A 19,177-nucleotide genomic window follows, 5' to 3' on the forward strand; every position below is an offset into this window, starting at 1 on the left:
CCTAACTTTTCCGAGCATATCCTTCTGTCTGATTTTAGTATGATAAATTTTTACCTTGAAATGAGTGTGAACAGGATTAGATTTAAAAACCTTCTTTCCTTTATTTCCTTTAACTTTCTGGTAATACGACCCAAAACGACGAAGCCTGGGCCTTCCGTTAGGGGGAGTTATTCATGGTCGTGTTCCCTGCCATCTGAAGTTCATCATAGCTGGTTTTAATATTACTGTTATTACTTTTATGAAAACTGTTCGTCTGGGATGGACGACTGGCCTCCATGGGTGCCCTGCCACGGGGGAACACTGCCTCCTTACCGAAAGTATAGCTACGCTAGGAGCTTTACCTGAGTAAGTTTCTTATCTTTGACAGACAAGCACTTCCATTCCATCAATTTCGGGAGAGTTGGACAAATACGGTAGTGATGGGTTTTAGATGCAGCAGAGGCATTTTTCAAAAGTGCGACCGCTGCGATTGGCATAGCGAGTCTCCAGTTGCGTCTAAAATAACTATGCACAATTATATGAAGCAAATACAATATATATACCAAATAATCATATATGCAGGATCAACTGAACTTTCATTATGGTAAACGTAATTTTGAAAATCTTCAAAATTGTGTTGTTCAAAAGATGGTATTAAATGATCTCTGTTAAGTTATTATTCAAAACGGTACGAGTAGACTGCACAAATTGAGTTGACAGTTCAAGTGAGACCAGGACACATCTCTTAGAACAGAGAGAGTAGCCACAACTTTAGGATACTCTTCCAATACTTTGAAAATATGACGAATACAAGGGAAAAAGTAGTCAGGAAAAGCAGCCATGCGGCCTTTGTGGGAAACTTGGCGCTGTGTACAAAATGTAACAGACGGCGTTACAAGAGATATTCAAGTTACGAACTGTACATGGAGAAAGAGATTTGAAGTGCATGATCGGTATTAGTAGAGCAAATGGCGAAAGAGGAAAGGAGACAACCATGTTTCTTGCGGCACATTGGACCGTGAAGCAGGAGTTGAGAAGGCATGGAATACTCACAAACAAAAATGTAACTTTCGTAAAAGTCAAGACTTATCATTGTTATAGAAGGCCTGTTCTACCCTGTGCAGCAGAATCATGGACACTGGTAAGGCTTAGGCTCAGATCTCGCCTAAAAATTTAGAATGTGTTTGAACATGTGATGTAGAATGAGGTAACATTGCCCAGAAAAATAGTAGATATAGTAGTAGCAGGCCGAAGACCTGGAAGAAAGCCAAGGATACCATGAAAAATGTCATCAATATAATTTGTATAAGTATTACAGGTATATCAAAATAATAAAAACAAATGTAAAGTGTATTATCATATTTTCTTCGAGACACTAATTTTTTTTTTTTTTTTTTTTTAGTTTTTGTCTCATAGATAAAATTCTTGTTCTACAAATGCCAATTTTTCCTTTTAATCTTTATAGTTGCCAACAACTAGGTCAGCTTTAAACTAGTGTGCTGTATTTTGGTTGGTAGTGGCTAAATGAGAAAGGTGGTCCTAGGAGCCATATTTTCTACCTCTGGCTAATTATTTCCCTTTTTGCATGCGCATGCAGAGTAAGGGGGATCCTGTACAAGAAATCTCTTCAACAGAGATATAGTTTTCAAGTTTTGCATAAGATACAAATCACAGCTTTACAACTGCTGAATACTCTAATTGTTTAGGCAAACATTTCTTGAAATCGCCATCTGGCTGGTATTTTTTCATATTAAGATTGTGCACTATAATAATTCTTGTGTGTGTGTGTATGTGTAACTCTTATGGTATTAATTTATACACAGTAATGACATACTTTCATCTCTCATTGTGCCGGTTCAAATCAAGAACGTCAGTGCTTACAGGTTTCCTTTCCTTATGGTACTGCACCCTACATGCGAGTTACGATAGAATATATAGAATTTTGGCCAAAGGCCAAGTGCTGGGGCCTATGAAGTCGTTCACCGCTGAAAGGGAAATTGACAGTAAGATGATTTGAAAGTTGTATTAGGAGGAAAACCTCGCAGTTGCACTATGAAACAATTGTTAGAGGGGGTGGAAAGTCAGATGGAAGAAAGAAAATAAGAACGGATGTACTGTACAGTAAAAGGAATGCAAGAGGCTGCAGTACATGCGAGTTAGCACCTGTGCTATCATTATCCTCATGACCCCCCGGAGACAAGAAAGTCAAGACGCTACAGTACACACAAGCAGTATATCAATGTTGGAAGCACTTTAAATCCAGGAAGGTCCAATGGGAGATTCAGTGGAGGACAACTCGGTTTATAAGTGTTCAAGATAGTCGTAGGTATAAGCATTTCCGTGACTTTACTTTGGAGAGTAAAATTTAGGAAAATGGAGTATGCTTTCTTATGTGGAAAATGTAAACGAACTTGTTTTTCATTTATTTAAAGTCCTCTGGCCTAAGGCTTACATTTGTATCTTTTATATTCTTAATATTGAAAGAAATGACGTGTTCCAGTACTCCCATAAATTTCTAGTGTTTCTGAAGATTAGTTATATAACTACAGATTTCTTCATCTTCATCGATATTTCCCAAAATTTGTTTGATCTCAAAATCCACATTACCAGCTGTGAGGTATGGCCAACATCTCAACTGCATGTTCCGGTGATTAGTTTCGCTATGGCACTGATAACATCCTCCATAGAACACACCAGTGCCATAAACCTTACAGAGGTCCAAGTCAGCTGCCAACATGAAGGATAATGCCAATAGCAAACCCAAATCCTTCCCCCTAAGAACTACAGCCCCATGGTTAGAGGTATACATTATGATTAATAAATAGTTTAACCAGACCAATGAATATTGACTTTCACAGGGATCGCCTGATGATTATATTACATCTTATCTAATATACTGCAACTCCTTAAAAATTTGATGGATGCACAAGTGAAAATGAGTGGATCTTGACAAAATTTCTTTCAAGGAATTTTTTCCAGTCAAGGATTGAGCTGTGTGGCTTGTTCACCAAAAGCTCATGGGTCGTACTAGTGTGACAGTTTGAAGATTGGATAATATTACATCAACATGGCATTCTTTATGAAATAAAAAACACCAAATCCAACCATTGGTTAAAAGTTTTGATTTTTTTTTTTTTTTTTTTAGATTTATCTCACAACCTTATCATTTATTGAAAATGTTGAGTTTTAGGGTGTATCCACACGATCAGAGTGCTCGACGGACATTGTTAACAGATCGTCATGGGGAACGGCAATGAATGCCGAGGACGTCAGAAACGCAAAAACCATGGTTATGGATCTGGCAAGAAACAGTGCTACCAGATCTATCTTGGTCCCATTGTGTCTTCACTCGGTCACCAGACAAAGACTGGCGGGCAAAGTTTGAATACCTATGTCCATAAACACACACACACTCACGAAAGTACTTGACTCAATTGAAATAGGCCTTAAGAGTTAGCTGGTTGTTGCCAGAGTCCAGTGCAACACTAATTCATTGTCATGGTGCACAGCAAGGCAAAAAGGAAAATAAAGAAAATGGCACTTTGCAGTATAATAATTTCTATGCTTTGTCGTAACAAGGAAGTGCGAAAAGGGAATGGTTACTTAGAAGTACAAGAAGTCATGCAATGATTTTGCGTGAACTGCAAGATGGGTACAAGTCAGACTTTAGAAACCATCTGCCAGAGGGCTTACAGTAAACATGTTACTTCTGGAATCGTGTGCCTGCCAGTGTCGTCGTTCCACGCCTTTGGCAGCCACACATTGTCTAAACTACAAACACTTGAACATTACCAGGAAGATCGGTTTCCGTGGCATTCTTGCTTTTGGCAACATTGGTGCTCATTCCTTCACCCCATCGTGATATGGTAAAAATGTTTGCCCTACAGGCACTGTCTGATAGTGTGGACGAACCCTTAGAGACACTTTAATAACAAGTCACTAACAGTACAAAGAATATTATTTAATAATACTGGCTGCAGCTTTGGCCACCTTATCGCATATTCATTTCCTCTGATCCCTACGTATGCAAGGACCCGACATATATTAGTATTTTATAACAGTTTTGTATAATTTGTGGAGTGAAAATTTAAAATATTGAACAAATATATTTTTTGGACAATAATTTTGGAGGACTTTCAAAGCACTTCTGAAGTCACTGATAATTACATGTTTCTGTGGTGGCAGGATTTCAATAATCTCAACTGTTAACCATAATGCAGACAATTCTGTGAAAAGAGATACATTACTGATGACACTGCAGTAAATCCTACAGTTCCAAATGCGAATGTTAAGCCTTAAAAGTTCTTTAGTTCGCAAGCCACTTTCCTGAATCTTTATAGCACTTAATGGTTCCTAAGTTTCGATGAAGTGAGAGAAAAGAGGTTCATCACTCAACTTGCACAGATTTAATTGGTGTGGACTCGAAAATTCCAATTCGGGCTCGAATCCTTCATTGTATATTGACATCAGTGTAGATCTATCCCCTCATCAAGCTGAGTGTGTTGGTTTTATCAGGCTCAATCAAATAGAATATAAAATTTAGGCCAAAGGCCAAGTGCTGGGACCTATGAGGTCATTCTGCGTTGAAACGGAAATTGACTATAAAATGGTTTGAAAGATACAACAGAATCAAAACGTCGCGTTGCACAATGAATCGATTGTTAGGAGAGGGTGGAAAGTAAGATGGAAGAAAAGATAATAAGAACGGAGGTACAGTAAAAGAGGTTGCTGCAAAGAACTTTAAGTAATGCCTACAGTGCACCAATTGAGGTGCACTCCTTTGGTTTCTATGTGAGCAATATTTGGTTTCCAGCTTTTGAGTGTATCAAAGATTAAACCAAAATACCACCGTTTCATATAAGCATTAGCACGGTTCTTATTTTTGTTCAGTATTATTATTTGTTTTCCATGTGATAGAAACAACTGCTTTCAGTATTTATGTACAAAAGCTGAAAGCATACTGACGCTACCCTGCATCTAATTTTGTGATGGTAATGTTAACAGTATGCTGGGCATGTCATAAGTTTAAGAATACAGAATAGTATGTCAAAGTCATCCACATACAAACTATTTTGAATTGCATTTGGTAACATGATCTGTAATAGTGTTTATTGCCACTCAAAACACTGCCCTTTAGGATACATTTTCTAATTCATGCAGGTCTAAATAAATGTTCTCCATTGACACCTGAGAAGTGAGGTCTATTAAGAATTATTTCTTTAAATAAAATTAGGTGGCTTCTTATATACTAGTGGTGTAGAGAGTACAATACACCAGTAGATCAGTTGCTTGCCAGAAGGAAAATGAAGAGCAGACTATAGGCAGTTAGAACATCTCTTGCTGCCAAGGTCATAGCTATTGGTCTTTGGTCAACCATATAAAGATTTTTAAAACTTCTCACCAAGGTAAAAACAACAAAACTAGTAGCATTCTCTTCTGGACAAAGAAAGTTTCTCCCAAAGCATCCTCACGCAGTTTCCATGAAAGATACCCAAGTTTACCTCTTAAGACCCTTAACTTATGACTCGAGCTCTTCTGTTGCTGTCCCTTCTTGAGACTAATTTTTTAATTTCATGGAAACAATCTTTCACTGCAAATCTGCATTATATTGAAGTTCATATTTATTCACGATGTCCTTGAAGCCAAAATACATAAAAACTTTCAGTATGTACATGTCAGCCATCACTGAATGCCTTTAGTGTCTTCAAGAACCGCAGCTACTTGACATGTATCCTTTGGTCCTACGTCATGGTCATCCATCCTCTCATCACTCCTAGTTCTTCCTGTTATCCTGGTCATAGTTTGGTTGCTGCTAGCCTTTATCCTGATCCCATTAGATTTTCTATGGCAATGACCTGAAAAGGACGAGACACTACACAATTAAAGCACAGGTTATCATTTGGGGCTGTCAGCTGAAGAGTTCAACAATGCCATTTAGTAAATGGTACTTGGTTTGATTTGTAACTGCTCCCATGGGAGACCCAGCTCGCTCAACAACATAGAATGATGAAGATAAAGTACTTTGTCCTTTTTTAATTAACTCCCAATAAATGTCTGTGTACATACATTAATCTCACTGGTTCTGGCAGCTCCTCGGTCCTCTTTTCAGCACCATCCTAAGGTTCCCATGCAAATGGACTTAAGATTCTATAGAAAAACCCTGGTCCTACTCCTTAACTTGACTGGCTGTCTAAATCTGTCATGATATTGCACTCAAGTCTTGTCATTCTACAGAATCCTGGATTTGAGTGCTATCCTATTAGTAATCTTGAATTACAGCTGCTAAAGTTTTGACAAGACGTCCAATGAACTTATTAGCAACCATGATACAGTATTGACTATTCTAAGGTGTACAGCACCTGTTCTGTTGCTGACGTAAATAGTATCCATGAAGTCTCAACAGCAGTTTAACTCGTACAACATTTGCACCTCGTAAGTAATTATCACATCAAAGATAGATGACAATACAAAATGCAGTCTACCAAAAGGTCCATTCTGAAGATCATCATACTGATTGTATTTTGAAAATCTAGGACTGTACAAACTTCATCTGTTCCTATTATTATTGCAAGTCATGCCTGCATCCTTGTAGGTAGGGGATGTTTCAGGCAAGGCACTCACACACACACACATATTGGCTCCAGCTGATATTTTTCCTTGGTTTTAAGAGTTGCCTTCCACTTCCTATGCTACGGCTAGGCTGTGTGTTCTCACACTTGGACCATAATTCTTCTATCCAGAGTCTGCACTCTTCATAGGTACTATACTCTGTCAATTGCACACCAGGTGTGAATCAGTGTTGAATGTTTGGTCTCTTTACCATTTCTTTTCCTTCCAACTAGACCATGTAGCAAATGCTGCAAAACACACAATCATGAAAGAAATCATGGCATGATGAAAAGAAATAACATTGATACCCACAAATTTCATTTCTTAAAAGTATCAATGAAAATGCTACGACAAACAAAAAAGAAAATTACACTTTCAAGCATTTATAATAAATTAAAGAAGAGAGCATACCAATATAGTACTGTACAGTACTGTATTCCGCAAAGATCTTTCCCCAAAAATGAATTCTAGCAGAAAAATTGGGTGTTAATGAATAACATAGGTACATGCACTCACTTCAGCGACCAGGTTAGGTGCTTAGGACTGGTCTACAGGGTTTACTCATGTAAAGTGACTACTATTTATCAAGAGTTTACCTAATACAGTACAGTGTATCCAACTGGATACACAAAAACAAACGTGTGAAACCTCTTAGTGGATTAGGAGCTACCTCATCTCCTAGTTGACATAAACCACACTGACATAACCTAGTTTGCAACACAACACAAACCAATAGTGGTACAAAAGGAATCTGGGAAGCAAAAGTTTGTAGTTTATATGAACAACTTGTATTACAGCTCAAAATGTTGGAAGGTGAACTTCAGCATACTCAGGGAAAGTACTTATTATTCATTTCTGGGGATATTTAGGGTATCAATCTAGTCCATACAGTGCTGTTAACTTTTGTCAATTCTCGTTGTACAGATGGAATTAAAACACTACAAAATAAATTATAAGAGACACTTCTGCCAAAGAACTGAACCATAAATTAAACAATTTCACGAGTGAAGAATAATTCATATTACAAAATAAGTGCCTGTGTTGAGGAATTATTACATGATTAGGGGGGACAAGTTTAACAGTAGCATAGGATGTGCAACATGGTATTAAAATTTGTTTTCAAACTATTTTTCTCATATTTATAGTTGGCCGAGACTTTCAGTTAAATGTTATATTATTTATGAGACTACTCAAATATTGTCAAGAAAATCAGGGTATTATTCAAAACCAAAAGTCTGATGAGCAGTTCAAAACCTGTACAGTTGTAACTTTAATATTACACTTAATGACAAATCTACGTTGGGAGTCCTAACAATGAATTCAAAGGTGATATAGCTTCTGTAGTGCTTATAAATTAGGCTAATTTTCTTCAACTTTAAATCAAGGTCCATCTGCTTAATGTGTAGCTCCTTTCATTTCACATGGAAGATGAAAGTGAGCGGAGTGGAGGATTTCCGATAAGAAAGGGGCCAAGAAGATAGGGGAGACGGAGACAAAAGTTTTGATAAGGGCAGCAAAGGAAAAACTACTGTCCTTACTGAACCAAATATAATTAAATGAAAAACAGGAAATCAAGGTTTTAAGTCTAAAGTAAAACAGCTGAGTCTTCACTATAAGTTTTTATACCCCGCCTTTGGACCCTATACACGATATGATATAGTTATAATGACAATGTCGTACACTTAGTGGTATCCTCATACATTACTCAACAAAATGTGGTATCCTGACTAGTACTCCACATGGTTGCAAAACTACCTTGCTTATTGACAAATGATAAAAACTGATAATAAAGATAAATCATCATAACTCCTCCAAGAATATATTGCTACAAATAACTCAAGTCAACAAGACAGTAAGACTAAAAATAAAAAAATAGATTATCTTCCTTTGGTTTGCAATGTATCAGATCTAATTACATGATGACCAACATCATTAATACAAATTTATCCCTGTTGGTCTCCTATTTGATAAAATTAAGGGATTTTGGAGCACTTCAGGTATATAAATCAATACTTCAATTTTAACTACCAAATTAATGGGATAACATATTACAATCATCTTGTCACTGCCACAAAAATTGCTTAGCAAAATCACAGTATTAGGCATATTTTTACTCTAAGTAGATTAATAACACGCAACAGGAATATATCAAGCCGAGATTCATATTATCTAATAATATTACAAAAGAAACCACCAACTTCAAATAACCAAATCCATAGGGGGCAGTTAGCAACCACTCTCTTTCCCAATAGAACATTCTTGTTTCGCTGAGGTAAACGTGGACAGCAAACTAGGACAGGTTTTAGGGCAGGTTGCAATGATACAAATCCTCTCTAAGTAGAATGCAAATACGAAATTCCGAATGAGTTCAATCAACAAATTATTCACAATCCTAATTGGCATTGTTTATAACAATTTACATACTGCCGGGGTTTATCTACAGCCTAGTCTGCTGCTAGAATAACTTTGCTAACACAAGCCCACTGATGTGTTTTGGAAAGGATGGTCTAGGTTAGGCTGAAGGCTTTCTCAACAGCCAACAAATATTATTGCTAGACATTCCATTTACAAATGGCTTCATAAAAGAGGATTAATTTCCATGCAATGGATCAAAAGAAAGAAAATGAAAACAAAAACTCCATAAAATATTGATAACCAATAGTTTTTAAAAATATATATATGTATATATAACTTTGATAGGCTTAAAGAAGTAGTGACAGTCATAGTAGTAGTATTGCCAGATGAGATGAGAGGAGCCTGGGCATGAGAGCAACAACAACCTAATCTAGATGTCCTTACTGAGATGGCAGACATGTGCAAGCAAAGTGGTTCAATTTAAAGGTCACTTGTCTCTACAACACACATAATAGGCAATTATGTAGGGAAAACGACATAATGCAGCAAAGCTACTGACCTGCAGAACTAAAGGTAATTACGAACTGAAAAAATATATTAAAATAATAGAAATAACAATAACTTTTGTTAAATAAAGGAAACAAAAATAAGCAGAGCAATAAAATATACCTTACCAAATTTTTTTTGTCAAAATATACAAAATTGTTTTAAGTACAAATTTCTCCACAAAACACAATTTGCCAACTAAATTCCAAACATTGGTTGAAATATGACATTTCTAGTAACCTTCAAAAACCAATGGAATGCTCCTTATATAATCTGCAGAAACTATTAACATAATATTCCTTAAAAAATGGCTTCGTTATCTTGTTGTAAGGCATAGAATATTGGACAATTCTAGAAAGGGCACTTAATAATTATGCAGTAAGAATAAAACTTCAACCTTTGAAAGAAATGGCTGAACACTGGTTTGGATAAATGTGGTGTTTTGACACAACCACTTTATTAGATGTATATGAAGGCCCTCTAGAAAAGCCGACGGGCCGATTTTTCAGATGAGAAGATCTAGAGACTATGGCTTTGACTTTTGTCTTTTCTGAAAAACGGTACCGTATCAAGAGATTAAGCACAGCTTTTAAAGGGACATAAGGAACACTACTGAACCATTTGAATGACTCTTCTGGGAAACACACCATAGCAGCATCTTCTCACCTGACTGCCCATTGATATGTACTAAAAGAACATCACCTGTTGAGCTCATAACAGCTACAGTTTTCAAAATGGACGGAGAAGTATCAAGCTGCGAGTTTCACGTCTAAGCTGAGGCTTTATATACACAGGTGCAGAAGGATATTTTTAGGCATTTCCTCACAAGGCAATAGAGGGGACACCAAGCTACCTGTAAGATCACAGTGTATACTGAGCACAAAAATCAGGGCTGTCTTACTCACAAATTTTTTTTTTTACTTTTATATTTTTACCTTGAGCAGAGACCTCCTGTCATCTGCTAAAAAGAAGTACCTGCCCAGGGAATGAATGGAGAATTCCAAGAGTACAAACATTACTTTACCCCTTTTCAATCAGTAGGTCATTCTTATGATATATGACATTGTAATGGAGCTAGTTTACTGAGAGATTTCTTTACGTGAGAGACAGACTCCTGGACAGGCTACTTGTTTCTGCAGTGGTGATAGCAAGAACACTTCTGCATCTCCTCAGATCAGACATGAAATTATACCCACCAAGCTTGAGGGTAACCACTGGTAGTTCATCCAGTAGTAGGCGGGACACACAAGCATTCAAAAGCAGCAACTGCTTGCTACTTAAAAAAGCAGTAACTGCATGTAATCACAAAGACAGCAACTACTTTCAGTCACCAAAGCAGCTACTGTTTTTGGATTGCTGTGCCCCAGCCTAGACACGGGGGCACACAGGTTCATCACTTAAAGCTTAACACTCATCCTAATTACTCGTTTAAAATTCAAAATCCCGTTAATAGGACATCAGAAACTTAATTACAATTAAGTTAATGAGAAACATGTATGCCTCCTAAGAAACACTGATAAATACATACTACGATATGACAAAACAGATATGTATACTAATACCACATTCAGCAACCGAGACAGTAATGTGGACTTGCCCAATGCTACAGCTCCTAACTAGACTTAAAAACATTTCAAGTACAGTATGAGGCAGAAGTATCACAAAGCCTACAGATTTGTACAAAAAAGGATTTACACAAAAAATAATAAAGAAAATGAGCATCTTCAAAAAAATACAACTTGAAACCTTTGAATTTTCTGAATTAAGCGTAGCAGGGCAAGTCTAATATTCCAACAGTGAGCCTCCACTGGCTTAGTAATGTATCTCATACATATTAGATTTTAAACATCAACAACCAAGACTGGGATAGTGGAACGGAATATAGAGGCAAAAAATATGGACAATCAATATCTTCTAACACTTTTAGCAGAAAAACCACTATTTACATCGAACCACATGGCAATACACCACACGCTCTATCTTCAAAAGACTCCAGGTCACAACAGCTGAGTTGCACCAGCAAATAACAACCATATGTGGTATACATCCATGCATGTTGCGCCACTTCATGAATCAAAAAGGTTTATTGCTGTCAATAAACATAGCTTTATATCAACTGACACACCAAAGAGTTTTTTTTTTCTTTTTAGGATGGTAGGCAAATTAAAACTACACATTTGAAACACTGGTAAACATAAAAATCCAAGGTGCAATTGTTTATATATATGTTTATAATATATATATATGATATGAGCACCTCATTTTTCATGTTAAATTGAAAAGCTCCCTCATGAATGAGCATGCTTTCTCACACTCTAGCTCAGTCACTCTCACTCAGATGCTTGCCAGGACTTACTACAGAAGCACATCTTGTATCTGGCTTATAATCATACACTCAAAAAATATTTTCTTCTAATCTAATTCATGCCCATGCTTGCTCCTACCTATCAAGAGCAGCGGAATATGACCTTTGGTACAGCTTCCTATATGAACTAGAATTCTTTGGTACATACAAGGAACAATCAATGTGGAATCATGAGGTGTGTATGTACTTTAAATATATATAATATATATATGTGTATGTGTGGATGATATGATAAATATAACTCTCCGACGCATTAACCGTACGAGTACAGAGCTGTACAGCACTGTATTTGTATATTAGTGTTAGGCATATTGTTGTCTTTTACTTAAATATGTTAGTACAGTATTATAGGACCTACATGTGCCTGAGATTCCTTTGTCATTCGAGAAGAACACATCAGGTATAAGAATGTGTGTTGCAAAACTCTCATACTCCCCATTCTAAAGAAGGTTACAGCAAGCATACGGCATGAAAAGCTTATTAAATATCCTAAATATCTCTATGAAAATCGGGTTTGTCGTGAAAGAGCAATATTAAGGTAAGAATGAAAATTATGTTTTCATCCATATTCCAACTTTGTCTTTGAAAAAAAGGTAATTGTAGATAGCAAACCCTTCACTTCCCCTTACAACTTAAAGTAAAGCATATAAAGAATTGATATATCATTTCAGAAATTCTTTTATACATGCAATATATCCTAAGTACTGACTGCAGCTCTTCTCATTTAATGAATCCCATAACAAACACTTTACAAGTATAGCTGGGATAAGTATTGAATGGGGTGGGGGTGGGGATGGGGTGGGGTGGGGAGGGAGAGGAGGATATAGGTTATACTGTATCTTTGGGTAGGACTGGGTTGGGAATGCAAACTCTGGCTCAAACTCTAGGTACAATAAGTATGACCCTTTAGAAAGAAAAAGAGATCATTAATAAGATTATATTAAATCTGCATAAATCACAAGAATCAATACATCAATCAAATCAACATATCTTTCTCATTTGCACTTGACTTTCGGAGCAAATAATTTCCCTACAAATATAAAAGGATATATTTCTCTTTTTTTTCTGTACATCCTTTCATGACAGTGATATGCCGTCGTGTCAAACTTTAATATATACCGTTTGAACGTTCTTTATATTTGTTTAAAGATTCTTTTATCTTCTTTCAAGCCAGAACAGTTATGAAGCCAGGCGCTCCATGTGGGCTGCAGGTCGGGGCTCCATCAGTTTCAGTCTTGTGTCCCTGAAAACATAAACGGTAACATTAATACTAAAAGTTACAATAAAATGCTTAATTCGTGAAGCTGCACATAGATCAGATCAAGGTTAATATAAATTCGTATAGTATCTATAAAATGGTCAATTTTACCAAATATAAATTAAAGCAAACAAATCTGGAACCTTATGTGCTACTATATCTAAAACTGTATCAGATCTGTTTACCTAAACTATAGAAACTGGTCTTATTCAAAAACGTTTCCTCTAATACTGTTATAACTTTTCCAAAACATTTCATGAAAATTGCAATAATCATAAGTGATTTTAATCTAGTCACTAACAAATACCCACTCAGCTACATAAAAAACAATATGCATGTGTGAACACAAAGAGTAAGATATTTGTATGAGGAAAGTTTTGAAATGATGCCCAAATTCCTGTAAGACATCACATGAAAATACAGGGAAAAGTAAGGCAATGCATTGATGCACATACACACACAAGTATATAAGTCCAATAAGTGGTGATCACTTTTCTTTACTTTAAATTAATGAGAAAATAGAAAAATTTCACAGATTTTTAAAGGTCTAGGATTGAACTATCTAAATTAACAAACAACTGGATGTACAATCCTTGGCAATACCTTTAAGAGTTCACTTTGCATTTATTCAATGAATAAGAATGCAACTCATTACAATGAACATTCATAACTTCAATTTGCATCAGCAGCTGCTATCAATGTTTGTAAACTATAAATTGAAACATACTGATTTCCAAACCTTCGGTAATGACTGATACTGACACGAAGGAAAAAACCAGAAACATTAAACAAGAATACAAATATCCCAGTTGTTAAGTACTTAATGAAATACATTTTCCATCTGAGAAGAATAAAATCAGATTGCCTGGCATTAGCGCTGGCTCTGTTTATGAAATAATGAATTTTTCTGTTATACCTTTCCATATCTCTACTCTTGTTTTGTTCACTGTAGCTTTTTATATACCTAAATTTGGCAACATACCTTTATAGTCGACAAAAGGTCTAGATTTCAATTTTTCGAGAGCAAGAGTTCTAGTCTTACATTTTACAAAGATTGTGTTGATAAAACATGTTACTAATCAAAACCCCTTTTACCTCACGCTAGAGTAACTGCACATAAATCTATCTACGAGAACCTATAGGCAGCACAAGAAGGAAAAATAGGCATATCAGTCATTAGAGACCCTATCACGATGTATGGAGATCTATGAAGCAAGCACAGAATTTACAGTATAATTCCCTCTCCTCTCAAAAATCACAAACTTTCACCACTGTGAACGCGTACGCATTAAATTCAAAGGAAGAGAGTTGTAAGCAATAAGTTAAACTTGAAATTTATGAAGTATCTGAGTTATTTACATCGAATGGCATAACTTCTAGAGAATAATAAAAACGATTATGAGTTGACTTTCTCAAGAGGGAAACATCATCTTCTAATCAAGCATAAATTGGACCATGTCTCAAGAACACCAATATCTGGAATCTTACACAGAAGTGAAGCTTTAAGTCTGCAATCACTTGGAAAGTTATCATCGTGCATTTATATTTACTAGAAATAGCCTGAAACAGTTTACCGCAGCTATAGCTTACGAAAAATTTCAGTTTACTATAAATTAATATTTATCATTATTTAGTCTAGTTGATATCAAGCACTGCTACTATCCTAAAATTCAAGTCCTAGGACCAGCCTATACAAATGTGCGGCAAGAAGGCTATTTTAAGATCTAAACTGAAGCGTTTAAATATGACTTTCACTTCTAGGAAACAGACCTCAAAAGCATTGAAGTCTGAAGCTTCTGTGATTACAGGATTTTCCAGATCTCACGAACGACAAAAGAAACATGCTTAGAAACTTCACAACGAAACCTCATCAAAGAAGCCAAATCAACATTTACTGAAGTTCTTACTTGTTACAAACAACTGACATCCAGAAACTAACTGGGGCAATTGTGCCGATTAAAGGACTAAAGCTCCTCAGACCAGCCAAATGCAAAATAAGCCTTGGGTGTCCATTAAACTAACATCTTCAAATCACTTCAAGAAATCTACCTATAACACCGCTATCAAAAACTCTACCAAAATAGTACATAGATCTGCACACGCCAAGTTATACTGTCCGTGCACTGTGATCTTCGAAAAAGCTTGTATTATTCAAACGGCTGTGAAAGCAACTGAACCTAGGAAGTAAATTCATTTGCGGATGTTACTGTTGAACGCAAAATCAGTTATCACCATTTTCGAGTAAGATATAAATCTAAAGATAAAATAAAAAGGGCATAAGTAATAAATGATCATTCTCAGTACAAACAGCAAGAGTTTTAATTACCAACACTCATCAGTGTTGCTAAACCACTCTGACTTTGGCAAGGGTGAGGGTAAGCTTGAAGCATCCGAATTATCGCCAAGGTTTAAGATAATTTTCTTAATGCCCGCAAGCATCAGGAATACCCACACAGTTAAGAGGTCTTTTTTTTTTGCGTTCAGAGGCAGATGGGAAAGTAATTTGATAGTCTTACATAACTAAGGCCTGAGAAAAGAAGAAAAGAATGAAAATGAGTGGGGCTGAACATAAAGGATCAATAGATCAGACTCTCCAGAGATTAAAATGTAGGGACCATGGAACAGCAGCAGACTGATAATTCAAGTCTGGCAATATGGGAAATTACGCGGGATTACTATGCCCCTCAGGGATGTGGTGACTTGGTGGCCGAAAGAGATAGCGAGGTTAGCACTGCTGCGGTGTGGTCGCAGAATTTACACAAGTGACAAGATTTTGGTTTGTACAAACCAGAAGAAAAATTCGAGGCAGGAAGCGATGAAGCTTTAATGCTGCTCACAGAACACGGCAAGAATCACCCCTCATGGATATGGCATGATTTAAAACTATATGGCCTCATAAGTGTAAAATGCACCTACAAGAATATCAAGGGAACAAGAGGGTAAATTGTACCAAACTGTACCAAGGGAAAACCTGAAGACGCACAGGGAGGCTTGTGGCTATTGGATCGACGAAAGATATGTCAGCAAGCAATATCAGGCACAGAATAATTGACATTAAAAGTTTCTTGACTGAGGGGATGGTATCACGAAAATTACGTTAATATTATTACATAATGAATTAAAGATTGACGTTAAGGTTACATTAAACTGACAATGGACAAGAATATCCAAAGTTCAAATAAGTACATGGACTCTTAGAAATCAAATATACTATTTTTCCTTGTATTATCTCTCCCATCATCCAAAGATTTTACTCCAACTGAGGTTAGCTGTAAACTGTATGAGAAACATTACAAGACATATTTTCTCCAAGTTAAGTGTTGAGTGTAACTGAAAAAGTTTCAAGGCTGATGAGTCAGTAATCCCTTTCAACGAGCAAAAATGCCCTCAAAATCATTTACTCTATAACTAAATACCAGTAGCGTTTTTCACAATGATTCTAAAGCATTACTATTTATTTAGGACACTGTCAATTTCAATTTCAAGAGAGAAAACGCCATAGTAATTCTCTAAAAACGAGAAAAATATACAAAAGAGAGTGGCGACTCAGCCTTTTACACACATATTGTTTTTTATATAACCTACAAGGACCAAGCATTATGTGGTTACGTACTTTCTTGGCCCATGATGTTGAATGAATATATACCGTCTATTTCAGCTTGAAAACTTATCACTTGTTAATGGACATCGAGTTAGGCCAACAACTAAAAGGGAATGCGCAGGATTTCAAAATCAAATATTTTGTTCACAATTATACAGACTATCCTAGAATGGTGTTCTGCAGATAAGGTCACATATTAGAGATTGGGATAAAAAGGGAAACTCTAGAATAATTATGTATTAAGCATATAATCAACCTCGATTAAATTAGTAGAACTGTGAATCAAAAAAGTTTTTGCAGTCCTAAACACAAGTAGCTGCCATTACCGAATATGGACAGACAGTTAATGGTAACCACGTCCGACTACCTGCCGATACCCCTCAAAACTTAAGTCTGAAAGGATGGTCGAGTTTACCACTGTTAACATCTAACTTACAGCCTATTTATATAAAAAAAATCTGTAAGAATAAAAAAGCAGACTTTTGACAAAAACAAGGAAAGGGATAATCCTCACCATATTAACTGAGTGTTCACGAACGAAACTATTCAAGTTTAGGGTAGACAAAATGAGTAAAGCAAAGGTAAAGGGAAGGCGGTCTCAGGAGGCATAGCAAATATGGGATGAAGAAAAAAACTGAAACTCAAAAATCTGTTACTTCGGTTCTTGATAGTTCGTGGAAGTCCCTGGGTTCTTAAACGAGTAAATGTTACCGTTCTACAAATGCCAATTTTGATCACGAACTATCAACAATATTATCGACTTAGTGCATCAGAAAGAGAGGGCAGGAAAAATGGAAAGCATAAGTATAACAGTGACGATAACAGCAACAAAACAGTCTCACAAAACAATGAATACTGGAATTACAAATAAATAAGTCCACCGAAAAAGAAGCTCGGCAAACACTGACACGTCCTGGGAAATCCACCAAGAATTGTCAAGTGAAACAGATGACAAATATGATTTACCACAGATGAAGAGAAGCTATGTGAACTCCAAAATTTATATTAATTTTGCAATCAAATAATGACCAGTACTTTTTACAGCTGAATAAAAATACTTGAAAATTGCAAGAGAGTGAGCCTTTCCAGAGCTGACAAGAGTATGGGCAATATCTGGGACACTAACAAGAAAAGAGAACGCTTAAGTTACTTACAAACTCATTGCCAATTTTATGAATACTGAGATGATTAATAAGCAATTAAATGCAGTTCAAGGATGTGGGAATTTTTCTATCAAGGATAAAGGCCAATATGCGGAGAGATTTAACAGGTCGAGAAATTTTTGAGTCAATATTTAAGCTCTCTATTCCAAGGGCTAACTACAGACAGAAGAGGAGGAGGGTTCCCAAACTAAACTGGGGTGCTATCATCCTCACACCGATGAACAGAACACATGGACTGAATATAAAGAAATTACAAAGAAGGAATTCAATGCCATACGCTACAAGACAACTTGAGTAATACAAGGTGTTACAAGGCCTTATCCTCGAAGGAAGTCAATACAATACAGAAAGAGATGACGATTACAGGTCCGCAGATCATACCAAAGAAAAGAAACTCGCAGAGAGTAACACTTGTAGTTGTAGCAGAAACATCAAGAAGGAAATTAAGTTGAGGGCAAAAGATAAAACATAATCGAATAACGACATAAATAATAAGACGTTTTCAGCATTTGTCTATGACTCCACTGAAATAAAAGCACACCTCACTAAAACTAAGAGTGGACGTTCCATGTGACCACAAAGGTTAAAAAAATTTATATATGTGGTAGCAACAGATGATGATAATGTGATTCTTGAATAGTATAAGGAATACAAGACAAACAATTATATGGCATCAGTATTCAAAACAACTGGTCTACCACCGGAAACTTCTTGGGTAAAGATAGCGCCACTGCCTAGTACGCATTCTTATTGCTAAAAAGGCCCAAATGTGCTTGTTACCCATATGCATTTTAGAATACGAGCAATTGTAAGATCACTCAAAGCCTCAGGGTTCACATTTGAAAAAAGAAAAGGGAACGTATCATGCTGAAGAAAGTCAAAGCAAGATTTCAAGATACCAGCATAATAGTTGTGAAACAGGGAATCATGTTTCACAAAATAAACGCCTCCATATGATAGATACAGCGCTGATGTGTGAGGCGGTTACCTATGGACTCTGATCTCAGTAAGGCAATACTGTGGAAACAAAATGTCCTTATCACTACTTGAAAGTTTCATAGCTAGAGGCCACCTTAACTTTCTAATAAAACCCTAACACTTGAATCCTCTCACTGAAAGCATATCTGGTAGACAAATACAGGCATAAAGTGTTATGTAAAGAAAATTAAGGCTTTCTGAGCTGTAGCAAGTGTACCTTAATACTACCGGATATTATTCCAAAATACAATCAAATCCTCACATACTGTTCTTCTGACAATTCTACTACAATATATCAAAGGTAACGACTAACATTTTGTTGA

At 36.3% G+C, this 19,177-nt stretch overlaps 1 protein-coding gene across 11 annotated transcripts in view; it reads right to left on the reverse strand.

The window, feature by feature from the left end:
- Window positions 1-8,192: 8,192 nt before the first annotated feature.
- The window catches only part of cpo (couch potato), a 329,161-nt gene continuing 318,176 nt past the window's right edge, over window positions 8,193-19,177 (reverse strand). For all 11 annotated transcript variants that reach the window (XR_010857445.1, XM_067128853.1, XM_067128849.1 and 8 more), the window contains one exon: window positions 8,193-13,097. Coding sequence is in view for 10 of the 11 variants with exons in the window: in XM_067128853.1 (XP_066984954.1) it covers window positions 13,020-13,097 (78 nt within the window). In the remaining variant the exon portion in view is untranslated. The remainder of the gene's footprint in view (window positions 13,098-19,177) is intronic.

Source organism: Macrobrachium rosenbergii, chromosome 27, assembly GCF_040412425.1.
Source record: "Macrobrachium rosenbergii isolate ZJJX-2024 chromosome 27, ASM4041242v1, whole genome shotgun sequence".
NCBI classification, from domain to species: Eukaryota; Metazoa; Arthropoda; class Malacostraca; order Decapoda; family Palaemonidae; genus Macrobrachium; species Macrobrachium rosenbergii.